The following is a 27,626-nucleotide window of genomic DNA, read 5'->3' on the forward strand; positions in this document are numbered from 1 at the left end:
TTCCCTCCATACCAGGCAACGTCCTGGTAAATCTCTGCACCCTTTCCAATGCTTCTACATCCAATAATGCAGCAACCAGACCTGTACGCAATACTTCAAGTGCGGCTGCACCAGAGTTTGTACAGCTGCAACATAGCCTCGCGGCTCCAAAACTCAATCCCTGTACCAATAAAACCGAACACACTGTACGCCTTCTTAACAACCCTATCAACGTTGGTGGCAACTATCAGGGATCTATGCACATCGACACTGAGATCCCTCTGCTCATCCTCACTACCAAGAATCTTACCATTAGCCCAGTACTCTGTATGTCTGTTACTCCTCACACTTTTCCACATTAAACTCCATTTGCCACTTCTCAGCCCAGCTCTGCAGCTTATCTATGTCCTTCTGTAACCTACAACATCCTTCCACACTATCCACAACTCCACCGACTTTAGTGTCATCTGCAAATTTACTAACCCATCCTTCAATGCCGTCGTCCAGGTCATTTGAAAAGTAGTGGCTGTTTTGAAGTTACAGCAAAACTGAAAAGAGCCAAACCAACAGCCCACACCCTTCACCTCCATTCAGCAAGTGAAATCATACAACTGTGTCTAAGTGGTCAAGCCCCAAGTCTCTAGTTAGCTCAGTCAAGGCAGCATTAGGGTGCTTGCAGGTTGGGGAAATGGCAGGCAAGTCTGCTTCCAACACATCAGCAAGCACCAGGGGAAAGCAATTGCTGACATTTATTATCCATTCCCCTTGTTAAAGTGTAACTGAGTGGTTTGAAAGTTCATTTTAGAGGGCCTTAGCACTGTGGTCAAAGAAAGATGATATGCACATTTCAAAGAACATATCTACTTTAATTCAGTACCTCAATACACGAACATCATTGATTGTTTTGCATTTTATAAGCCCTATTAAATTTTGCTGCTACTTTTAACAATTTGTGAATCTGTAGTCTCAGATATCTATGTTCCTCTAATCTGTTTAGACTTGTTTTCCAAGTGATATTTCTTCTTACTTCTCCTATTAAACCACATCACACTTATCCATAATATAATTTATTTTCATTTTACACACCTCTTCTGCAAATACCTACCAACTAAACCACACTGGAAACTCAGTTCAGGAAGATGTCTCATCAACAACTTCTCAATGGCAATTAAAGATGGGCAATAAATGCTGACCTTGCCAGTAATTCCTACATCCTATAAACTAATAATTCAACAAAAAGGTCTTTTTTTTCTGTGAATTTTCTTGGATGACTCCTAATTTGCAACCTTATAAACTGAGAACAGTTGTCAACAGTCTCAACATTGTAAAGTAGATTGAGAGATGCCGAGAAGGTGCATGAAACTCTGAAAGGATAATAATCAGAACCTAAAGGTTATTAGGGAAGACTGAAAGCTGAGGGGAACTCTAAGTACAGATCTTATAAAATTATGAAGCAAGTTGGTAAAGAATAGGTAGAACTTGAGTTCTAGACAACTGAAAAAAAAACACAGTTCCTCAATATCTGGGCAAAAGCTTTGATCGATGATCAACAGGTTAGAATTGGAGGGCAGATGATTTATTTTATTCATGGCTAGTTGCTTTGATCTGAAAGATACTATTTGAAAGGATGATGGAAGCAAATTCAGTCATGAACTTTAAAAGGAAAGTAAATGAATAATTGAAAGAAATCAATTTATGGAGAGAGGGTCTTTCAAAGTGTTAACACAAGCACTAAGGATGGATCAACCCTCCTGTATTCTGTAATGCTGTCGTTCTAACTTTGGGGAATTTTGATTCTTCCTGTAAGTAACTTAAGAGATCTATTGGCATGGGTTTTGTCATCATCTGATCTTAACAATAAACTGATAAGCCTATTACTTACTCAACTCTCTATCATTCCAGATGTAGTTACAGGTATCTGCTGCTGTAGGTTTACAAAATAATTCAAGTATACAAGTGTAGCTAAACAAAAGCTTTCTGTTAGCAGTCCCAAAATTTCCATTGCTCCCTTCAACAATGCTTTCATCAGTCCTGTGCTAAGCCTTGGAATATTTCACTTCCTGAAGATATTATGCAGATGTTTCGTTTCTGGCATACATCCTCAGTTTAGGCACTCACTATCACTGGTGATATTTATTCATACAGTGATCTTACACTCACATGCGTTGTGTAGAGAACAGCACACTTTGTCTCTCTATCTTTTTAAACTGTCCTGCACCACAGTTAGTTCACAGATTTCTTTCAAGAAAGAAATGGTGTATTAATTGAGTGCAGTTGTTTGTTAGCTCGCCAAGCCAATTGTTCTGTGGTGTGCAGACATTTTGTTACTCTTATAGGCAATATCATCAGTGTGACCTCTAATCGAAGCATTGGTATTCTGCTTCCTTACAGATTTATATGATGATCCTCTGGTTGCTTCCGGTTCCGGTTCTGTGATTTTAGCAGCGATCTGTATATGGGGGTCTATTTCTGTCTCTTTGTTAATGCAGTCCTGTGTTGAGAACCAGGCTTCCAGAAATTCCCTTGCATGTCTGATGTTCACTTGTCCCAGTATGGTCACTTTGTCCCAGTCGAACTGATGGCTCTCATTGTGTGTGTGTGTTGAAACAAGCTAACAAACAACCGCATCCACAACCTGAGCTACAAATTTCCACTAAGATAGTATTGTAGAGTGTCCTTTTTGTCACAAAGTTCATTCATTTTCGTTCTTGACAGTTCGTGACACTAAAATATTACCTGGGACTTATTTGTGTAGTACGTTACCATTCCTTTAATTCAACTGCATCATTCTGTACTAGACGACGAGATTTGGTAAACGGAGACTAATCAGAAGGTCTGTGTTTGTGTCTCACTGTGGGATTATTGAGCTAGGAAGCTAAGTACTTAATGTAGCCAAACAAGCTTAGCATCAACCTGCCAAAAATTCTACCACATACCGATGGCAGGTGGTAAGAACAGGCAAGATTCCTGGTCCGCCATGCGATCGATAGAAAGTTGGATTCTCTACCTTTGCTATTGATTGCTCTGAGATATAACTCGCTAATAAAGGGCATAATGTCCCAGGAGATAGGAACTTTTGATCACGACACTACCTTCTGTCAGGTATTTCAAATCAGACTTAACTCTTGTGGTGTAATCTTTGTGTGCCTATCCCTGTTCTGGGAGGCTCAGGTTCAAGTCCTACCTGCTCCTGAGATGTGTGATAACTTCTATGAACAGGTTGATTTGAAAAACCAAGTTCAATATTTTTAAAAAAGTGTTCAGTTGCAGCAAGGCTGAAATGCCATGCAGTACTGAGGGAGTTCCACATCTTTGGAGGTACTTTCTTTGGCACGAGACCTAAAGCCCATCTAGTCTCTCAGGTGGATATAAATTATCCTATATTTGACAAGCAGGCATTCATCTCCTGACCAATATTTGCCCCTCATCAAATATCACTGCAGATCAGTTATCATTTTGATTCTAATGCAGGTTGCTGTGTGCAAATTGACTGCCACATTTCCTATGACAGCAATTATAGTTCAGAAATACTTTATTGGGTGTGAAGTGATTTGGGTCATCCAGTTGTCACGAAATATGCAGTATAAGTGCGATGTATTAAAAACATCTCAAGGTGCCTTACAGGAGGAGCAGTATCAAATAAGATTGGACATTGATCTGCAAAAGGAGGAGGTCGCTAAGAGTTTGGTCAAGGTACATTATAACGAATGCCTGAAAAGGAGAGAATTAGAGTTTTACTTGAGTAGCTAAAGGCATAGCCAATGAAGAAGCACTGAAAATCAGGACTGAGCAAGAAACTGGAGTTAAAGAAGTACAAGAACCTCAGGAGGTGGTTTGTAGAGTTGCAGGAAATCAGGGAGGGAGAGAGAAAGAGAGAGAGACACAGACAGACAGACGAATGAAGCCATGAAATGAGTTAACACAGGAATGAGAATTTTAAAAAAAAAATCAGGGTGTTGCCAGCCAGGCATTGGTATATGTCAACAAGCATAGAGGTAATGGATGAACAGGACTTGGTGGGTGCTGGGATACTGGCAGAGACTTTTCTTTTGGGTTTACCAGAGTCTTAAACTCAGTTTTTAATACCCTTTAGTTTGAAGTACGTTACCAGCCCATATTTACCATTTGCTGCCACCACAAGTCATAGCAAGACCTTGGTATAGTCTGATATGCCAGTGAGTTTCTGCCAGTCTTTCAGCATAATGCATATGATTTAATACCAACTTGTCAATCCTGCTAAATCCAAAGAATGTAGTTTGCTCTTAGTGAAGAATTTAGTCAATAATTGTCAGCAACGTGAATGTACCACACTTTTTTGCAAATTAATTTTTCCCTTTTAGTTTACATATCACCAGAAATAAATCTCTGTGAAACACCATGTTTAAATTTTTGATGCATGGTGGAAGTTTATTTTGATCACAATTATAAACACAAGTATTCTCCATTCAAAATTGAACTCAGAATGATCAAATGTTCCACAACACAATTTGCAAGATTGTATTCTGCGGCAAAAAAGTCTGGAAAAGAGTGCAGAGAGGTTTGGTGAACTAGAAAAATGTGATAACTGCACAATGACTGCATAACATGTCCCAGAAAGTACAGCAGAAAGAGGCCAAATGACCCACATGTCCAAGATGGTGTTTATGCTCCAAAACAGCCTTCTCCTACTCAAAACATATTTCAGCTCACATCTTCTAGTTCTCTCACTCATTTGCTTAACTTCTTAAAATACGTCTGATATTTTCTTCAGCCTGTTCATTTCTCTGGTTAAGAAGGCTCCTTCTAAATTTCCCTGTCATATTAATTAGAGACTTCTATATTTATAACACTCTAGTTTTATCTCCCTCAGAAGCATTTTCCCTACTTTTTCCCATTTGTCAGCCCTACATGATTGCTGGAACAAGTTAACCATTTGTCCTCTCAGAGAAGCACCTTGTAAACTCAGTATTTGAATTATTTCTTTGGGGATACTGTTGTTGCCTCACTGAGGCAAGTGATGATCAGGAGAATCTCTAGAATTTACACACCAGCATCTTGCTCCTGGAAGTGTACACACAAATGTTTTTAAAAAAATTCAAAACTCAGATCCACTAAATTTTAAAGATATCAATTTATTAAAAAGATATCAATTAAAAATTTACAAAAGTATTTTACATCAGAGTATAGTGCTACTAATTTACAGATGTTCAAAAGCTTACAATGTGTCTCTGCAGAGACTATATATAAAGTCAATGCAAATGCATCACTGTTTAACATGCAAAAAACAAGTTACGCTTCAACTGCACTGGAGTTATAGGTATAAAATTCCTGAGATTAAAAAAAACAGGAAGATTAATATCTGGAGCTGCATACAGCAGCTCCGATGAATAAAAACCAGCATTGTAGTGATTAGGTAGAAACTTGATGAAAACAGCAAACCGCGATCTCTGAAAATCAGAAACAGGTTTCCTCTTAATAATCACTGAAATCAAGTAACAGCACTGAATTTAAATGCATGAATTAACCTCTGATTCATAAGTCACCAAAGTTAAAATCATTCTTTGCCGCGTCCAAAAGAAATCCAGCAATTCCAGAGTGAAAAACAAAAAGAAAAATTAGTTTTACAGGAAAATGTCACCTGACAATGGATTCAAGACTTGCCAGCGGAGTTGCAATATTTGCTTATTCAAAACACTTTTCTGACATATACTGCAGTGTTTCAGGATTACAACTATTGATTTAATGACCTCCTACCACTCGGACAATGTGCAGATTATCAGATGAACTGTGTGGGTGACCCACCCAAATACACAGTGTTCTACCATAGCCAGTGTAATACAAGACACACTCAACAGAAAGCTTAGATTGTTAAGAATCAAATATGCAGCTTTTTAAAATCAAGTTATCTCTGTTGGAAATGAAACAGAGTTCCAAAGCTAGGCGTTAATTCCATCCCATCTGATTTACACTATTGCACGAAGTAAGGATCCATGTAAAAGTAAAGCCCCATGGGCTATAAAGGGGTTAAAGTTGGACATCAAACTCAACAAACAGACCCCCTCTCACCACAACCATCAAATAAGCTATATTCTAATAAAGAGAAGCAAATTACTGCTGATGAAAGATAACTGACCTGAAAATGTGAACTGTTTCTCCATCTACAGCTACTACTTAAGCCATTGAGTATTTCCAGACAAAACTAGGAGGTAATTTATCCTGATGAGCCTATTCCATCAGTTATTGGGATCATGGCTGATCTGCAATCTAACTCCACATACTGCCTTTACCCCTATTCCCTTCTATGTTTGGCTCACAATAAGTTGTTCACCTCAGAATTAAGTTTAACAAATAAGCTAGCATCATCAGGCATTTGTGGAAGAGAGTTCTAAACTTACATGACCTCATGTGAAGGAGCGTTTCCCATTTTTCTTTCTGAAAACTCTTGCTAATTTTTAGACAATGGCCTTTGTTCTTGATTTGGCAGCTAGTAGAAATAGTTCATCTACCCTATCATTCTCCTTAACATCTTGAAAGCTTTCATCAAATCATCCCTTAAACGTGGAAAAAGTGAACTCAAACTCACTTCAAGAATTTAGTTGGTGATATTATGACCAAAAATTATCAGCCGTTAACTTGCTCAATGTATAGCTAACACAGCAATTGCACTCCAAATTGCTAAGAGTATTCTGTGGATAAAAAAGTAAATATTGACAGTAGTTCCTGTTTAAATGTATCGCTGAACTAAAGTTATCTTTGCTTCGGTTTCCACTATTCAGCATGAACCCATGAACATATCTTCCTCTTGGGTTTACTGTCATCAGGTTACATATAAAACAAGCTGTGGATGTATAAGGCTTGACATAATTAAAGGTCAACTGTATATCTATATTTAATTTAATATAGTGAATTGCGTAAATAGGTGAAGGTAATACAGTGGTCATCTATAGTTAGTAATAACAGTATAGTCAGCTGTACAGTAGTATCATTGTTGCCTTTACAAAAGCCAGTGTAACAAACTGAGAATATGTAAACTTAATAATCATATTCCGCAAGCACTTTTTCATATAAGCCCTGACATTCTTCCAATGCCCATATTATTCTGATATGCAGACTGGAACATTTTTATGCAGAAACTAACAAAAAGGTGACTTCAACTTAGACTCTTGTCTACATTAACAGGAGTGGATTATGGTGGTAGTTGATGGTGAGCCACGTCTGTCCATTACCCCATTGCTTTTGGCATAGATGGAAGGACTGCCCACTCTCCTTGGAACACATTTTTGGAGGCATCATATGACCAGCAGCTGTCAAACACCACCCTGACTCAATGAAACCATCATTACGGTATCATCGCACAATGAATGCAAGTAGCCTCTTTGAGCCCCAATTGGATAACTTTTGACTACCAGTCAATCTATCTTTACACCTACAATTTTTTAAAAAATGAGTTATCAAAATGTTTTCAAAGAAAACAAAACAATGGAAAAGAAAAGCACACAACCTTTTGCTGCCACCACAAATTTGTCCAACTGGAGTTTTGCCTTCAGTTCCTAATGACTCCAGAGCAATTCTACAGAATTGGTGACCATTGGATGTTAGTGGTTGAAAATATAACTAAAGTATTATAATCACTTGACTATATACAGCATTGCTAAGAAGAGACCTATTACCTAAGATTATGACCTGCACGTATCGGGACAGGTGCAAGAATGCCTAATTTCAAAGGGAGCAAGAACTTATACTGGATGAAAAGAGGGTGCTGATTTTCTTATGCAGTATATATTGTTGCTCTTTGAAATTTGGTATTTTAGTGTGTTCAGATAAGTGCAAGATGAAAATCTTCAACATCATATCTCTCTTTTTCAGCAATAAATTGTGCTTGAGGTTCATCCACTCTCACTCTTTTATTGACACTTCCTGCAGAAGTATACGGTCACCAGATTTCTATACCTGCTCCCCATCCTTGCTCAGGCGAGCTAGCAACCAGCTGTGATTCAATGCCAACTGCTTGCTGCATATATTAAATCATGATTTAACCAGGAAAATGCATTGGACCCCTGCCTGACATCGTAACTAAAATGTCTCCCTTACTCACTCCTTATCACTTCTCCATTATTGCACAATCTCTATATACAATTCCCCCACTCTAGAGTGCCAACAGCAGTTGGCATTTATATTCAATGTCTTTAACAATGTAAAGCATGAAAGGTAACTTTCAATCCAGCACCCACGTTACAATCTAACACAACTATGAGATATTATATAAAAATGGTACAAAAACATAATTGAAAGAATAGCCGCGATGCTAATCACAATTTAAAAATTCTTACAGCAGAATTGCTCACAACTGAAGTTGTTATCAAGCAGTTGCCCCTTTTGACCACCAGTACCAATAATTAAACAGAACAGTTGTTAGTCGCATTCATACTACCCAATGATGTCCCATACTAACCATATGGGAAAGCGAATCAACTTGCAATTCGGAATTAACAGTGCACCAAGTAGTGAAATAAGCAGAAGCCAGTTTGAGAGCAAAATGGTTCTGCACGTCAAACGGGTAGCACGTTGACTGGACTCTCTCTGTGCATTGCTCCCACCACACATATCAATCCCATTTTAGAAGAAAATATATCCGACTACCTGTTGCATTCCCATGATGCTCTATAACCTATTTAACAGCATGATCTGACTTTACTCTTCAGGCAAAAAGCATTGTTTCAGTAACTTTCTGCTCATGCATCACCCTTCAGGATATTTACAAACCATAGATAACTTTATATTTAACAAAAAAACATAATCAACCTCCATGTCAGTTTCACTGTACAAAAGGAGGTATAAATATTATTGTACATTATTTACACATTTAAAAGAGAAGTACACAAAGTCAATCACTCTCAATTTTCAGTGGAAACTTTTTATTTTCCACAGCGGGAGTCCTCTGGAACCTCCATGTTCAGAACTTGAAAAGACTGATGAAATCAAGAGGTGAGACAGCAGTGTAAGAACCTTCTGGGTCATTGGATGTGCAAGGGTGATTTGTATCCTATAATTGCAATGACAGAGATAAACACTTAAGTATTTATAAATGAATGAAGTCAGCATTTTAAATAAATCATGGGATTGACAACATGAACAATCACATAGGCAGATCTCAAATATGGCTGAACAGAAAGACTTTGCCAAAGTGTTTTGTTTTGCACTCATCAGAAGAAATGCAAGGAGGACAAATTTCAAACATTTGGTGGATGGAAGAGATCCTGGGGAATTAATTTGAAAAGAGCATGCTCCCTGGCATTCTGGCCAATATTTATTGCTTAATTGAGACTATGAAAGCTTATCATCTGGTAATTATCACAATGCTCGTAGTGGAAGCTTGTGGCACACAAACTGGTTACCATTTTCCTAAACTATAGCCGTGACAATACCTCACTAATGATGAAGCACTTGGAGACACTAGAGATCATGGAACGTGCCAGAGAAATGATAGACTTTTCTTATGAGCAAACAGCCTTTTGAAGGTGAATACACCCTTCACATGCACCTCAGGTTCTCCATGAAACTTATCCAGTGATCAGAATTTATGGTTTGCAGTGTAAATGAATAAATCTATAAAATGGGAATAAATGAATGTATTATTTTGAAGTATGAGGGAATGACATGTTATGCAAAGGAAGAGAACCAATGCTATTTGCTGTGATCAGACCCCAGGTGTGACAAAATGACCAGCATACCTTCCAAAAGAGGATATGACAATGTCGACAGAACTGTAGTGTGTCCCCATACTGTTCCTTCCTTGGGTAGCATCTGCTGAGCTTAAAATACATCTTCTTCCAATCCAAGTGGCCTTTTTCAGATAAAATGAGTCGTTTGCGAATCTACAATTAACAAGACAGATATCAAAGATTCAGCAGGTCTCACTGAAGCATGCTGGAGGGTTGTATTGAATTTAAATTGAAATCAGATTTTTGCTCATCCATTACCTACCTGACGTTCTGTGAAGTGATAGCGGCACAGTCTCTTCCAGAGAAGGCGATCTTCACTCAGCACTTGCAGGGTTGGAGACACCTGTCCCAGATTGACAATGTCTCTCCCATCAGCCAACCTTTCCATGATGTTCAACTGCAGACACATTGGTAGGTCTGTGAGGGTCAGCCCCGTATTCAAAGGCTGCAAAACAAGCGATGTCAAATTTAAATTGGACCTCAAGAATCAACGGTATTGTAGAACAGGACTGTATCCCAAAAATGTCCTATTCATCCATCATCCCAACTTTACACATTGACATACATTGGCTCTCTAACTAGGCAATGCCTTGATCTTAAAAATTGTCATTTCCTAATCTCAACACGGTCTCTCCAACCCTCCATCTCTATCCAATCCCATAAACCTTGGAGGTCCGGGCACTCCAATTCTGGCCTCTTGAGCATCCCCTAGTTTTATTATTTCATCAATGGCAGCCATGTCCTCAACTGCCACATGTATGTTCTTAAACTCTGTCTATAGGTCTCCATCTATTCTCCTCCCTTTCAGATGCTTCTTAAAAACTACCACATTGACCAAGCTTTTATTATCCTGTATATCTCATATATCTCATTATATGGCTTGCTGTCAAATTTCAATTATGGTCATCGATATTAATGAAGTGATGCCATACTAGATGAATTTCAGGGGATCCAACCTGCTGTTCAATAGGACTACCAAGAAAGACTTGCATGAAAATAACAAAAATGATTCAAAGACTAGAGTTAAGATAGAATGTTTTAATAGATTACAACCTTCAGCAGAGCATCTTCATTTGAGGGGATGGAACATTCAATCGACCGCTTTAGTAAGGATCTGATAATATAAAAGTCCCTGCCTTGCTGCAAAGTCACTCATCATCCTGATTTGAAAATATATCACTGTTCTTTCAGTTTTTCGGAGTCAAAAATCCTGGAAAACCCTCCTTAACAGGGCAATAGGTGTATCTGAACCAAATAAAAACAGTCATGGTTTAAGAAGGCAGCTCATCGCCACCTTCTCAAGATAAGCTGGGGATGGGCAATAAATGCTGACCCAGCCATATTCCCACAATAAATTCAAAGAGATTTGCATTTTTGCATTTAAAAATCACTACTTTAGTACAAATTACAACATCTGATATAGGTCCAAATAGAATGGGCATGTTCTCCTTATCGTGCCTTGGAGCTGATGTTTATGGCTACCACTTACCCTGATGATATGAATGTTGTTCAGTTGCTGCTGCCAGTGCATAATGACCTCCATTCTGCAGACCCAGGTATTTATGTTCCCCACCAAAACGCACTTGCCCACACCATTCACCAGCGCACACAGAGTTGTGTATAGGCTATTCAGCAGCTCCTTAATTAGTCGGATATCCTGCTGGTCTTCAAGCACTAAGATGATAAAAGACCAAAACATTCTTAATATGAAAAATAGATGTATTAAAAACAAACAGTTATTAGTGGGGATAAGAGTAAAAATTTGTAGAGATGGAGATGACAGAAAAACAAAGTTAAAATTGTTGAATAAATGATGAAAAACCTCTTGTAGCTGATATTACAAAACAACCTGTATTTATTTCGCACTTCAGTGCAATAAAATGTCTTATACTAGTGCACGATAAAACAAAATTTAACACCAAGTCCAACAAGGTTAGGCTTGGGGACCAAAAGTTTGGCCAAAGAGATAGAGTGTAAAAGGAAAATCTTAAAAAGGAAATGAGAGCAGTGGAGACTTAGGGAAAGAATCCCAGAGGGTAGAATCCAGTCAGCTGGAGAGCTGTCAATGGGATAGTGATTTAAGTCAGGAATTTTCAAAAGACCACAATGAGAGGTCAGAGATCTCAGGGTAGTGGGACTGCAGGAGTTGACAGTTATAAGGAAGGGGATAACGTGGTCATGGAAGTATTTTAAACCAAAGATGAGAATTTTAAAACTGAGGTGTTTCAAACTGACTGGTTGTATTGGCATTTTGCTAGAAATTAGGAAAACTTCCAAAAAGATTTCATCCAAAGAAGATATTCAAGCATTGTCACCATGGCAGTGGTAAATGACGAATCAGTTCTAACCAATTGGTCCCATGTTCTAGATTCATGTTGGGAATCTAATAGAATTCGTAACTATCTTCTCAGTCCTAATGAATTAATGATTGCATCATATATGATGCAACGACTGCAGATAAAACTTCTTAAAAGCACCAAAACACAAGGCTGACTTTTTAAAACGAACTATCCTTCCTCAAAATAATTTTAGGATTTTGACTCTCCAAGTAATTATTTGCTTCAAACAGAGCAGCTGACTTCATTATCAAATACAGACTGAAGCTGCAGTCTGCTTTGTATCCCTATCACTTTCCAAGTGGAGTAGCATAAAAGAATTTTCCAGAACTGTTCACTAATTTTCTAATGCCTTCTTAATGTTACAAGAGTACAAGAAGATAGAGAATTTTGCCCTTTCTTTCCATTATTAGATCTATGAAATGTGAACACAAATGACCACAAGGCAATTTGTCTCTGCAGCGTTCCTATGTGCAACGACCACAGGAATTCAAACCAACTGGTTGTTACAGTTCGGAAATGGGTACCATACTCCAGAGTTGAAATGTTTGGTCAACAAATTAACAAATCTCACAATTTTAATTAACCATTAGTGGTGAATAATACTTCAAGATTGAATGCATATGCTGTATTTTTGCACAAGAAGACATTAGCACATGGCCTAGATGTGCCAAAAGATGTGTGAATCTTAAAAAGTTGTAGATATTTTCACTTTGAATATTATAAAATATATTTTAAATTTTACTATGTTCCATAAAGGCATAATGATAGAACAGTGTAGTATTTTACAAACTTAATCTCGAGTTGATAATGTATTAGTGAGTAACTGTCCAATAAAATTATAATAAAAAACCGGAGTGTAAATCTGCAATCAATCCTGTCACATATTATACGAAGCAGAAGGAAGCCACTGAGCTCATTGGCAGCTCTTTGAAAGCTGCCCAGTTGTCCCACTTCACCGGATCTAGCTTTCCCATAGCCTTGCAAATGTTCACCTTTTCACATATTCATCAATTTCTTTTTGAAAGGTTTTGAATGAGCTGCTGCCTTTTCAAGCAGCACATTCTAGATCACAATATTTAAAAATGTCATTCTTCTCATCTCCCCTTTGGTTCTTTACGCAATGATCCCCTTTTCGATGCGTTATTCTGAACATTTTAACTGAATTAAATTAAGCAGATTGAAATATTTCTTTCCTATAAATCTTTAGTTTAATTATCACAAAATATTTAAGGCAAACAGGCTATTCATCCCACCATTTTTTATTTTCCACACATCTTCCCCCTAATTCCCTCAATATACCCTTCATTTTCTGATATGTGTTTATTCAGCTTCCCTTAAATGCGAGTCTGCTGTTCACATTTGACCATTTCCTGTGAAAGCAGGTTTCATATTCTCACCATTCTCTGGGTGAGGATATTCCTCCTGAATTCTCTGGCATTTATTTGTGGCCATATTATTTTTATAATCTCTACTTTTGGTCTGTCCACAAGTGGGAACATCTTCTCTACATCGATGTCGACGCACTTATTATTATTTCACAATATTAAAGATCTGATAATCTCCTATAGCTCCTCCCCATCCTGATGAACATTCCTTGATAAAAGCATCTTTTGTTCCAACATCATTCGAGTAAAACTTTCCAGTGTCTCCATATTATTTTACATTTTGGAAACCAGTGCTGTTCAGATACTGCTCACCTTTTTGTACAACTTTCTCCAGAATGTTCATGTAGTTTTTCTGGGCAATCCCACTGAGGGACGTGAGCTGAGATTTCGCAATGAGTTCCAGCAACTGCAAATAGAAAATAACGTTGGCGTCATTTTAGCACAACAGAGCAATTCCTCAAGTCACTCAGCTGTTCCAAATGTGATAACTTAGGCCATAGCAACTGTACATTTACATTTCATCTGCTCCATATCAAGGGGTGTGTGCGCATCGTTGTGTGTACACCAGGTCTCGATTTTTATGCACCCCTGCTGGTCATGCTTTTGGTGAGGGGACATGCATATGTGTACAGCTCCCCTTATTCCACCTCACACTGAAGTTGACCCCCATTGACACACAAAAGTGCAAGGAAGCAATAATAGGCAGCTTGGCTGTACATGAAATCAATAATTAAAAGGTTTATGAGGCTACCCTGCAAGCCTACAGACCAGGTAATACACTGTCCCCCACCATTATATGGCTGATATGAGCAAGTGGGCAGACTTGTTTGTCTGTGAACTTGATGAAAAAAGGTAGTAATCAATGGGTGGGGGGGTGTTGGAGTGGGGGGTTGGTTGGTGGAGAGGGCGGGGGTGAAGAGAGAGAGAGAGACAGACAGAGAGACAGACAGAGAGACAGACAGAGAGACAGACAGAGAGACAGACAGAGAGACAGAGACAGACTGACATGGGTCACCATGTGCAGATCAGCGGCAACCACCCCAAAATGTAATAAACTCACACACATGCACACCTGACCTGCCCTCCACACCCTGGCACCCTATATCACTCCTTCCCAACTCTGATAGCCAGTATTTCTCCTTGTCCTAAAGCCACGTAATGGATTTTTTTTTGGGGGGAGGGGGCGTGGGAACAACCATAAACTTCTTTGTGTTCCTTATTCAGTCCAGACAGTGCCCACTATGGAGCTGATGACCTGCTACAGCTGCTGTAAGGGACTAACTCCTATATAGGAGAGGAAGTCCCACCGTCTCTATACTAAAACATTACTGAAACTCAGGTCTGGAAGAGTCTGTGGGAAGGCAACAGAGTTAATATTTTGAGTCCAGTTTGAGCCTCTTCATCAGACGTCCTGCTCTCTGCAATTTTGGTCCATTTGCAGTGTATTTTATCAGTGGGGTTCGCTTCCTGCAGGCATGCTGACTTTCCTTCCAGGAGCAAGTGTACAATCCATCTCTACCCTTCTAAACTGCAGGCATGGGTATATCAGGAAATGGCAGAAGGAGTTGTTGAGTGAAGTATAATATTAGGCATTTTGGAACAACAAATTCTATAACTTGCAGCAACATTTCACTAAAATTAATTTGTATTGTTTCTCTATTAGTACTGGGCCATTGGAAAATCGAGTGAAGTTGAAATCACTTAATGTAATTAAATTATTTCAGTTATTTCCTGAAAATGGTTAAAATACAGAAATAACAAACAGAAATTCCACATTAACAGACACGGTCAGGGTAAACCATCCTTTCCCTTCCTTGGGTGAAGTGCTCATTTATCTCCAATGGTCAACATTCAGTTCCTGCGTAGTTTGCAGTAACAACAATAAAATTGTCTCACAAATCAATTACCTGGTCCTTTGTGCACAAAGAGGAGGAGAAGAAGGAAAAAATAACAAAGAGCATAAATTTCCTCATTCATTTACATGGTTCCTCATGTCACCTGTATGCAGGCCATAAACGATGGCAAAGGTTTTGTGGCTTAATCTGTCTTCTGTCTCTTTGTTTGAAGAGTGCAAAATATGAAAGAAGCAGTTTAAGGGAATAACAATGGATTTGCCTACTGGTCTGGCAGGAAAAGACAAATTAATTTTCAGGGCTGTTCCAATCCAGGATAGACAGATTTTACATCTTGTTTACCTACAATTGCTCTTCAAGACAATGATGAACCAGCCATTGGGTTTAGCTGTACTGAGGGACCACTGTATTGTCAAGAGGTAGCATGTTTCATATGAGACATTAAACCAAGCCACTGCCCTTTTAGGTGAAAGCAAATGAGCACAGAATTTACTGCAAAGAAGAGCAGAGCAGGGTTATCCTTGGTATCCTGATTCTTCGATCATTACCACAGAGATAAAATCTAGTAATTATCAGATTGTTGCTTCTGGCAGTTTGATGTGGTGCAATCATGTTTTCTACATTTTGACAATGACTTTATTTTTAAAAGTGCCTCAGTGACTGACCTGCTTTTTATTGGTGGGGTAAAGGAAAATAAACTGCAATTGGCAAAGGTGATGCATAAATCCAAGCCCTTTCTTCAGAATCAATTTATAGCCCCTTCACCCAAATGACACCACACTTGGTCCTTCTAAACAGAAGTAAACTGTTAGTTCACTGTCTGAGCGTGAATGTCATCTACAAACAAAGAGTTGAGGAGATATGAGATACTGGTCAGAGAAAACATAGGAGGGTGACAGAGAACATGGCAGGAATCCCAAACAGTTCCACTTCCGTCAGCACCTTTCTAGCCCCAGCAACAACACACTGGGATACTGTATCAGCTGCTGGCTTTGTCACTCAGCATGATGACTTGACTTGTGATTGATAGCCAGGGCTGCTATTGCAAAGTGTTCTTGAATGACTCAGGCTAGTGGATCCCTACTTGAACTGGATGGTGACCAGCACAAACAGATCAGTTTCAGGGGGTCTGCAATCATCAAAAATTGTAAAACTCAACTGATACACATCTACAAAGAAATTATCCTTGGAGATGGAGCACCTTTCCAGAAAGCAAGCTATCTTCATACAGTAACACAGGAATTCAGGCTGTTGGTCAAGACCTGTATAGAGGATTTCCTGGTATGAACAGCACAAAAACAGCCCACTGGCACAACTTGCTATGTCTCTCTTCATATCATCCTTTCATCATATATGTTTTGCTACTTTCCCTCACACATAACTACATTTTAAGAGGAAGCTGCATCTCTGCTTTCACCTCAACTACTCCCTGTGGTTATAATTTCCACAGTCTCACTATTCACTAGGCAAAAGTGATTCTCTGCAATCCTTTAAATAGATTCATTAGTGACAATTTTACATTTATAACCCTCTAGTTCTGATGGAAACATCATCTCCATGTCTATCCTTATCAAACCCCCTTCATAACTTTAAAGATCTCTATACATCACCCTGGAGTCAACTCCCCACATCCCACGCCCCGATAAAAAAAGGGCCCAAACCCGTCTATCCTTCTTTGTATGTCAGTTTCAATTAGTAATGGATCAAAAATGCATTGAAGAAATGTGAACAGTTACTCAAAAGGATTCAGGAAGGGCTGCGGCATATGAGCACATTGTATGTTGCTGGACAAAGACAGTTTTCCTTTGTTGCCTTGTTCTGTGCTAGACACACCGTTTAGATTTCAGAGCAGTACAATTTCCATCAGATGGAATTACTCCTGCTCCAGTCCATACAATGGAGGATTCACTGTAATCCCCAATAGTCCTTGTGATGGTGTAAAATTCCAATTAATAATGAAGGAGGTGGAAAAAAAATTAAAGACTTACATCTAAAGGCCACCTTCCATGACCGTCAGATGTCCCTTTGAGCTTCACAGCCAATGGGATACTTTTGATGAGTTGTGGTATTGAAATGTAGGAAATATAGCTGCCAACTGTGCCCAGTATGCTCTGGCAAACAGCAATGTGAAGGTGGGCAGAAAATCAGTTTGAGAAATACTGACTGAGGGATAAATATTCTCCAGGATACCAGGGGTAAGCCCCATTTGAAATAGTGCCACAGGATATTTTACACCCACCTGAGCAAGGCAGCTACCGTTTAACCTCACATCCAAAAGATCAGACCTCCAACAGTTCAGCACGCCCTCAGCACTGTACTAGAGAGTCAGCATTCTTTTTTGTGCAATCTGAATCTGCAATCTTTGACTCAAAGGTTGGAGTTTGCCAACCAAGACACAGCGGCAAAACCTACCAAAGTAAAACATTCAACTGAACACTCAAATGTGAAAATCACCTACCCTCACAACATAGTGAAATCTTCTGGTATCCAATATTGCACTGGAAAAATCCAAACGGTTGAAAGCTTCACCCAAAGTGCAATATCCATGACGCTGGAAGAGAAACAAGGGACTGTCAGTATTGTTGATGGAAATCTGATTAATGCAGGATCAGTGAACTTGTGGCTGTTTATTGATATAACCCATTTTTACTTACCTCTTTCGTACTTCCTTTGTGAACAGAAATCCAAGTCTCTTGGTGGAAATCTGAAGGTAAACAAATATAGTAGGCTATTATTGCAGTCAGCAAATAATGGTTAAGTAAATACACAGAAGACTCATGATTTTAAAGCAACAAATATCTGAACCTTTGATCCCACATCTAATAAATGCTACCGTGACACTTTACACATCTACCTATCATCATCATCATCATCATCATCTATAAGCCCTCACTGTCTTTGCTGCATTTTGATTAGGACACAGTGAAGTTTTAGAAAAAAATCACTTGATGATATTAAATCTCTCCAGGCACAAATTTCAATGGGGCATGCTGCATATTCTCAGCTTCAACTTCTTTTGTATTGCCAACACTTTTGTATTGTGTTAGCTCATTAAGCCTATTACTGAACCAGACCATGTTCAAATGCAATAAGATCTGGACAATGTCTAGACTTGGACTGACAAGAGGCAATCACCATCTCCAGTAAGTGGCATTCTAACCACAGCTCCTGTACACTCACGCTATTACCATCAGAGAATCCCCTGCTATCAACATCCTTGGGTTGCCATTGACCAGAAACTCAGCTGGACTTGCAGCAAAAGCACAATGGCGACAAGAACAGGTCAAAAGCTTTGAGTTACTTGATGCAGTATGCATCTCCTGACTACCCAAAGCCTGTCCATCATGTACAAGGCACAAGTCAGGAGTGTGATGGAATATTCCCCACTTGGCGGGATGAGTGCAGTTCCAATAACACTCCAGAACCCTGACCGAATCCAGGGCAAAGCAGCGTGTTTACTGCTGCTTGGTCGAAGTCCTGGAATTTGCTCTCTAATTGCATTGTGGGTCAATCCTACAACACATGAACGGCAGTAGTTCAAGAAGGCAGCTCACCACCTCCTTCTAAAGAACAATTATGAGCAGGCAATAAATGCTGGCCGGCCAGCCAGCAACTACCACACCCAATAAGTGAATTTTTAAAGAAGTTCCTTCCATGTACAACTCCCCACTCACAAAACCACAATGAGTGCCCGAGATAAGGAGGTTATCCTATGATGACAGGCTGAGTGAAGTGAGTCTATATTCTCCAGAGTTTAGAAGAATGAGAGGTGGTGGTCTTATTGAAACCTACCAGATTCTAAAGGGACTTGATATAGTAGATGCTTTTGTGCTAGTCAGGAAATCTAAATCATGGGGCACAATCTCAGGACAAGGACCAACATTAGAGCTGAAATGTGACTCAAAGGGTTGCAAAACTGTACAACTCTCCTCCCCAGTGTTGTGGATGCTCCAATGCTGAGTACATTCAAGACAGTGTTTTGGTCTCTCAGGGAATCAAGTGACGTGAGGAGTCGGCAGGAAAGTGCAGAGAAGCCCGAGATCAGTCATGAACATATTGATTGGCATTGCAGGCACAAGGGATAATATCATCTCCTCCTGTTCCGATTTCTTGTGTTCACTATGTGGCCCCACTCCCATGCTGATGTATTATATGCAAACAATTCACTTTCTTGAAGGAGGTGAATAATAGAAGTAAGCCCTCAAAGATGACAAAGATTAACTAATCACAGAAGGAAGCCATTCCATACACTGTGTTGGTGACAGCTCTTTGATGAAGCAATGCAATTAGTTTCACATCCTTCCCTGTTCCTTCCAAAGGTTCTTTATAACTCCAAAATGTTAAACTTTGTAGAGATGTGCAAAGTTATATACTTTGGTAGGAGGAATGATTAAAGCAACATGGAATAGAGGGTTAGAGATATTAAGAACTGCAGATGAGATGCTGGAGAATCTGAGATAACAGGGTGTAGAGCTGGATGAACACAGCAGACCAAGCAGCATCTTAGGAGCCGGAAAGCTGACATTTTGGGCTGAGATCCTTCATAGTCAGCTTTCCTGCTCCTAAGATGCTGATTGGCCTGCTGTGTTCGTCCAGCTCTATACCATGGAATAAAGGGTTCACTTCCAAAGATGAGGAGGAACAAAGACCTAGGCAGATGTACATAAATTAAAATATGCCCAGACTCCTTCAAAGTGGTTCATAATGTTGACGTGGACCTGGACTTCAATTAGAGGCAAAGGGTACAAAAGTAAAGATACAATGAATCTTGATAGATCATTTGGTTTGACTTCAACTAGAGTTGAATTCTGAGCACTGTACTTTCAGAAATGTTTCAAAAGGCTCTAAGAGAGGGTGCACCTAAGATTTAAGAGAATTGTTTTAGAGCTGAGGAATTTCAGTTAGGAGATGAGTTTGGAGAAGCAGGGATTATTCTCCTTGGAGAAAACAGAAGTTAAGAGAAGAATCATGAGCATTCTGGGCAGAGTAGATAGGAAGAACCTGGTGGATACAATGATAGCTTTCAAAAGTGAATTGGATCATTGTTTTGGTGTGGAGGAAGAAGCAAAAGTGCAGGATTATGTGAAAAGGGCTAAGGAGTGGGACTAGCAAATTACACTCGCTGAGAATTTGCATTGCTCATATGGGCCATATTCTCTATTGTAACCATTCTAATAATTCCAAACCACAATAACAACCCACCAATGGAACTCTGACCTATCATATCCTTCAGATGGTTCACAAGCCGTGAACTTATTAAATGACGGAGCAGCTGAAAGGGATAAATAGCCTGCTCCTGCTCCTGCTCCTGTATGTTGTATTCATTTAACAATGATCCATATCCTCAGCCTCGTCAACTTCAATCCGCTGATACTTATTTCTTTGTAATGGTTATTCAATACTGCAGTAGCTGGGAGTTTATGTCACGTCTGCTAGTCTGCAGAGTACAGTACATTTTGCTATTGCTTGGGATTTATAGGCTATAATACAAAATAAAAGTCATCATTCAACTTCCCATTTCTTTTACAGCAGCCCAAAACCAAAACAAGATCTAAATCAAATATTTTAGCATATAAGGCCATGAGTAGCTGATAGATGAATCAGCTTGAGATTTCATGGGTCAGATTAACCCAGGCCACAAGAAAAGAAACACAAACCAGCTTTAAGAAAGAAGTGGTGCTTAAATAAAAGGAACATACAATGATACAGCTCAGAAAGATACCATCAAGCCAGCCTGCCTGTGTTGGTTCTTTGAAACTGGAAGGAGGATAACCAAGAACTGCCTCGAATTATGTATCATTAGTACAGTAAAACACTTCTATGACTGCTGATATGAGAACTGAAGTTACAACTCTCAGGGCCAAATAGGCTGTTTCTTTGCTATGCATTCTATATGTGGCCTCAACATTAAAATCACCACAACAGGAAATGTCTTCAGAATTCTATCAGTCACTTGGATAGAAATGTGGGCAGTTCCCATTTGTACACCTAAACAGAGTTCTCAATACTGGCAGTTCAAATTATGGCGGTAATGTGGAAGTAAGCTTTAGGAAGCAGGGCTCTGACCCAACAGCCAGTCGAAGGCCTGATAAACTAAGTACTTAAACCTCTGACAGTGACCTGTTTATCTGCTTCCTTACCTAGAACCAAACATGACAGAAGCAATCTTATCTCAGGGTGGCAAAGAGAAATCAACATTGACACAAGTGCATCTGACTAATCTCCTAAGACATTCAAAATATTTCTAGTTAAGGTCAAGAGAATGAGTACTGCTCATCTGGGACGGTGAGGAAAACCTCAACCACACACATTTCACAAGAGAATTCAGAGTGAAAACAGCATAGATGTAGTTTTCATTTACATAGCAACTTCCAGGAAATCACAAGTACTATACAGACAATGAAGTACATTTTGAACTCGTGACACAGGAAAACAGCAGCAGGTTTGTGCACAGCAAGCTCTCACAAACACCAGTGGGATAACAACCAGTTAATAGGATTTTACACATTGTTGTGGGAATAAATGTTGACCAGAACACCAGGGGAACTCCGGTGCTTTTGTTCAAAACAGTCCTGTGGAAGCCGAGAAGGTAGAAGAGTCTTAGTTTAATATCTCACCCAAAAGGTAGCATCTCTAACTGTGCAGCACGTTCTGAGGACTGCACTAAGGTGTCAGCCTAGAACTTGTTAATGTATCTGGTAAAGTCACTTATTTTTTAAAATATGTTTATCAGTTCTAGACTCTCCTAGGGGAAATATCCTGTTAAGATCCAACCTGCCAAGTCCCCTCAGAATTTTATAAGTCTCAATGACAGAGGGAACAGGACTAGCTCAGTTAGTTTGACTCGCATATTCATGCTCTTTCTTTGGAGAGTGGTGTGGAAGGGTTTTCAGGCTGATCCACAAGCTGACAAGCCACATTGTCACGTCTCCTTTCTCAGGTGTCAAGTCCTTGAGAGGGTCTTGAACTCAGCACATTATGGTTCAGAGGTAGGAGTGCTACCAACAAAGCCACAACACACTGCTGTTTAAACTGGCTGATATGATGTCTTGATGGACAATGCTGAATAGTTAGTTGGCAGCCACAATTCCATACATTACAACATTGACTGCACTTCACTGCTTGTAGAACACTTTGTGCTCCGAAATGCTGTGTAAATGCAAGTTTCTCCTCAAACTGAAAAAATGTAACAAAACAAAATTCTATTAACGTGCTTGACACTTTGCTCATGTCGGATAAGGATTTGCAGCCAACTCCTTCCTGACTGATTGCCATTATCGAATAATCTACGGCTGGAACATTTCCGAAAACTAGAATTGCACAACGGTTTCAAAAGTCAGGCTTAAAGGATAAAAGTTATGATTTAAAGAGACTAATCCTAAACATTTTGAAGTCTACTCAAAGACAGATGAAAACTCACATTGGATTTTTGTGTTGTTGTTCAGCAGATCCTTCTTTCTCTTCTTTGTCATCATATCATAACCAACACTGTTCAAGAAGTTCTCCTTATTAAACTCCTCTTCATCACAGAAACTAAGTAAAGACAAATGTGAAACATGAATTGTGCTGTAGGACATGAACAGCTCAATGCAAAAGGTGACCAATTAATCAACAGGAAAAGTGCTCTGTGTCTGGACACTGAGAAAGGGGAAATCCACCAACATTTTCTCAAGTCTCACTATTCCAGGTTACCAGTTGTAAAATTATTGCAGAGGGCAGAAAAGTTTGTTTGACTGGCAGTAAAAAGTGAGCCAATCAGAACGTCTGTTTGCTTTCTGATGGACCTAGAAAAGGTAGGGTGCTACCCTAATGGACAGGTTGGGTGACCAATGGTGGGAGATTGGGAGTGGGTCAGTTAAAGACAGAAGGTCACATGATGAAATCTGACTGTACCAATGCTGTTCTGGTACTTACACCTTACACTGACCTCCTTAGCTCAGGTAGCAACTCTAGACTTTGGTCTAACTGATGTAAACCACTAAACTAGTTTAACTACTCATCCAAGCCGTTCAATGGATGCAAAATTTTATCTCCAAGAGCCCACTTTGAGATTTGTATTTCCCTCTAATCAGCCACATATCAAATTTAAACTTTCTTCTGTTATTGTCTCAAAGATGACCAAATTTCCAAGGCCTCTTGCCAAAACAAATTTATTCATCAGTGCACAAGTCTCAGTTTCTACAAGTTAAATAATTCTTACTTTAGAAACTGACAAAAATATATTGGAAGCTTGGAATGGCACATTTTACGGACTGGAACTAGTTCTGTGAAGTTTGCAATAAAAAGAGGGCTCTGCAATTACTATGAAAATGAGGGAGAAAGTTATAGGAACAGTTGTTGCTGGGGTGAGGTGAGTTGGAGGTGTTAGGAGGAGGAGTCCAGAATGAAGCATACACACAAGTATGGATCAGTTAGGTTGAACTATGTAAATTCCCTCATTAATTCTATGCATAAACAGAATCAGTTTCAAACCTTCAAAACATTTGTTAAACTGAGAGGAAGAGAAATTGCATAGCCTCTATAATTTTAATCATCTTTAGGCTGCCTGTTTAATGGCTGTTATTCAACAGAGGAAGGTAGAAGTGCAAGATTCTGAACAAACGTAATTTTTAGGCCACAGCTTACCATTCGACAGGGGAAGCTGGTTGTGAACAGCCAACCACATACGAGTTATTTATAGCATTGATCTGTGGCTTGACTTAGACAGTCCCATGTCTGTAGAAAGAGCTCAATGGGATTTGAAAAAAAAACAAACGTCACCCTGCAGAAGGGAGAAACTGCACATACAGGTTCTCCTGGCTCCAGCAAACTCTTTCCAGCATATTCTTATCCAGAGTAATGAGCTGAAGGCTGCTACAAAAAAAAATTGAAAGATGTTACCCAGCAGTCTGTAAACTGGCTCCCAGGCAGACAGCCAGTGTAAATGAAGGCAACAGAGTCTGGCAGGCCCTGTGCCAGGGAGATGGGGGAGGAAGGGGATTATGAGACAAACTGAGAGGAAGGGACCACTTTTAAAGAGTATTTTGATAACTTATCAGTTCCCATCAATCAATCTGAAAAGTTTCAGCTATTCCAGAAACTGCTGTAATCCCTCAACATAGAAACAGCAGGAAGCCATTCAGCCCTTCAGTCTGTTCCATCATTTAATTAGATCATGGCTGACCAGCATATTAACACCATGTACCCATCTGCATTGCATAAATTTTGATACCTTTACCGAACAAAGATAGATTAATCTGTTTTGGCATTTTGTCAATTGACTTCAAGCATTAATAGCTTTGTGAAGGAGAAAGTTCCAACTTTCTACTCCCCTTTGTGTGAAGAAGTGCTTCCTGACATTATCCAGAACAAGCCAGATCTAATCCTAAAGTTATGCCCCTTTGTAATAAGCTATGCACTCTCCCCATCACCTTTTCAAGAACATCTGAATTTGTCATAATTTTCCCCAGTCTGCAACGCCTCAAAGTAAACATGCTTGCTGTGCAGATTTGATATTTTTGCCAAAACAAATTGGGGGGGAAATTCATCATCTTGAGAAAATATTTTCATGTTTTGGCACAATGTATTGTCCTGAATGAAAGGTCTCCACCCAATTCCTGTAATCCTGGATATCACTGATGCAGGAAAGAGAACGGACTTCAGCACATTCTGCAAACTGTGTTTGTATCTGATGATTTTATGATAAAGTCTTATCAATTCAGAATTGTTTAAAAAAGCCAGAAAAGCAGCCATATTTCAAAACTAACATTTTAGAAACTCTTAAATCAGCCTTAAGGAGCATCATCTGCCATTACAATGCATGGTTCTTTGGATGAGGGCATTGTTAGCAAGGCTAGCATTTACTGCCCATCCCTAATAGCTCCTGGAATGTGGTGGTGTCAAACTGCTTTCCTGAACCACTGTAATTGATAGATTGGAAGTATATGCAAAATGCTATAAGCGAAGAAAAGTCCAGGATTTTGAAGTTCCATGATATAGTTTCAAGTTAGGTTGGTGTGTGGCTTGGAGGGAACTGAGAGGCAGTGGTGATCCCATTGCTTGTTTTCCTGGACTTTCCGGGTCCTAAAGGTAACAGGATAAGATGGACAAGTCAAAAATCTATCATGCAATTGCTTCCCTCTGTTGCTCACTGAGTAAGTGCACCAAACAGCAGTTGTGCCTCTAAAACCCTCCAATACTTATGCATTCTTTCAATTTTAGCCACTAGAGCATCTGAGTTTCATTGCCCAACGACTGGCAATGGTGCCTTCAGCCTCCTAGGCCTTAAGCTATAGAATTCACTCCCTCTCTGCCTTTCTCTTCCCTTAATAAAGGCTTTTAAATATAGATCCTTAACCAAGCTTTCAATCCTCTATTTTAATATCTCTTTACATGTGCTGAGTGCACATAATTTGTTTGATAACACTCCCATGAAGCAAATTGGGGCACTTTTAGCATGACAAATATGCTACATAAATGCAAGCTGTTGTTGTTACTTCACTGATGACTTTTACAAACCAATTGGGCCCCAAATCTGACCTCTGGTCTAATCACTGCTTTAAAATGTTCCAAAGTCTTCATCCTTGCCTTGTGATCAGAGTCAGAAGGAGAACATGTATGGACATGGATCACAGTCAGGCTTGCCTGAAAAATACCACCCGCATCGAGAAGAGTCTGCTGATGCTGACCATCTGATCTCACACTGGCAGAATGCCAGACATCAGCAGTCTAACGAGCACTGTTCTCCCTTTCATAAAAGAATCTTGTTGCACACAATTTTCTCTTAAACTCAGAAAGGAAAAAAAAAAGTTTTACTCAACAATAACTATCATTGAATTGTTCATCAATATGGACACTGTAAAGACTGCAGGAATTGACAGGTCACAAGGCAAGTTTAGGGGTAACAATAAGTTACATAAGAAAAGGCAACAGGTGCTTACTTGTATCTTACACAATAGCCTGCAAACAGAAGGGACATTTCCCTTACCCTACACTTGCATTACGTGTCCCAGCAAACTCAAACGCGTGAGAATTTACAATAGTGTATGCATTTTTTTTACAAAAAATCACAGGCTCCAAAAAAATCCCAAAAAAGTGCTGAGTTTTCACATTAAGTTTCCACTCTGCCTAATGTGTAATTCTTTGATCTTTTCAAATATCGATATTTATCAGGCAGAACAGATGAGTAATGCTGTCAACAGGATCTGTTTGTTTTCATCAGCTGTTCTAAATGCAACATTTCTAACAAGGGATGCTTATGTAAAGAAAACGATGCTCTCTGTGTGCTCCCCGGCCAAGCCACAACCTCGAAGATACAAAAAAACTCTGGATTTCGAACGTCATGTCTCCAGAGTGAAAAAAATACCCTAAACTGCTGCAATACCCTTCCAATGTCTCCTTCAAGAGAACACAATGTACAATCACAATTTAGGCTAAGAATAGACACTTTGTTGACCCCATAATTAGAAAAGCCCGCTTTCAAACAAAAAAGACACTACTATGTATTATTTTTCATCACAAGACTGTAAGACGCTGTATGTGTTTAGTTTCAGATTGATACAATTACTGTACCGTTACAAACCATGTTTTGCTCCCTAACTATAAAACCAACTTGGCTCGACTTCTTGCGGTGTTGCGTATAATGATCTATTCGAAACTATTTCATTTGTTTAATTTTAACACATTAGTTCCCTTTCTGGCCTAGGGTAGCTTCCAACCTATTTCTTCTCCACTCATGAAGCCTGAACTCGGGATGAAAAGCAGCTTGTTGAACACACTTACAAGGAACTTTTTTTGGAAAAAAAGATACATTTAAATTCTTGCTGCGATCATCGTGGTTTGCTGAGCTGTTAATATTGGAACTAGTGGGTAACTAACCTGTTCAGCGGCGTGACATTATTATTTGTTTCATCGTTGGACCTTTTCCAGCCATTGTCAGTTTTGATCCAATTCTGGCCGGGAGATCTCCAATCCTGACCCAAAAATGGCATCTTTTCAGGCACAGAAACAACGCTACCTCTGTTATAAACAAAGTAGTGGAAACGTCACTTCGTGGTGGCCAAACCTCACTGGCCCCGCTTCGGTTGTTGTAGCAGAAGAGTGGGAGAGATGTTTAATCGACTCCTTCAATACAAGATTCTCCTGTTTACTTTAGCAAAGATGCTTAGTTTGCATCCTCCAAATTTCCTCTACAGTGATCTGTTCTTTTTTTCTCTCTGTCGTACAATTGTTGTCGCCGGTATTTCCTTTGCTGCTTCTTGCTTTTACGTTCTTCTAAGCCTTTTCCCGCGTTTCTGAGTTTCTTCGTTCTCCCGTTCCTTATGGGGTCTGCAAAGTTGCTCCCAGCTGCTTATTTATACAGCTTCTTTGTTGCCGGAAGAGATCGTGGCT

General features: G+C 39.4%; 1 protein-coding gene across 1 annotated transcript; it reads right to left on the reverse strand.

Moving 5' to 3' along the window:
* Positions 1-5,070: 5,070 nt before the first annotated feature.
* Positions 5,071-27,626, reverse strand: fbxo32 (F-box protein 32). The gene is made up of 9 exons (XM_048529207.2): positions 27,114-27,626; positions 22,678-22,790; positions 17,912-17,961; positions 17,716-17,808; positions 13,717-13,810; positions 11,170-11,354; positions 9,943-10,125; positions 9,690-9,833; positions 5,071-9,001 (listed from the first exon to the last, which is right to left on the reverse strand). Exons 1-9 carry the CDS (start codon positions 27,224-27,226, stop codon positions 8,912-8,914), a joined length of 1,065 nt encoding a protein of 354 aa, XP_048385164.1. The 5' UTR covers positions 27,227-27,626; the 3' UTR covers positions 5,071-8,911.

The sequence above is a fragment of the Stegostoma tigrinum genome, chromosome 5, assembly GCF_030684315.1.
Source record: "Stegostoma tigrinum isolate sSteTig4 chromosome 5, sSteTig4.hap1, whole genome shotgun sequence".
Classification (NCBI taxonomy): Eukaryota; Metazoa; Chordata; class Chondrichthyes; order Orectolobiformes; family Stegostomatidae; genus Stegostoma; species Stegostoma tigrinum.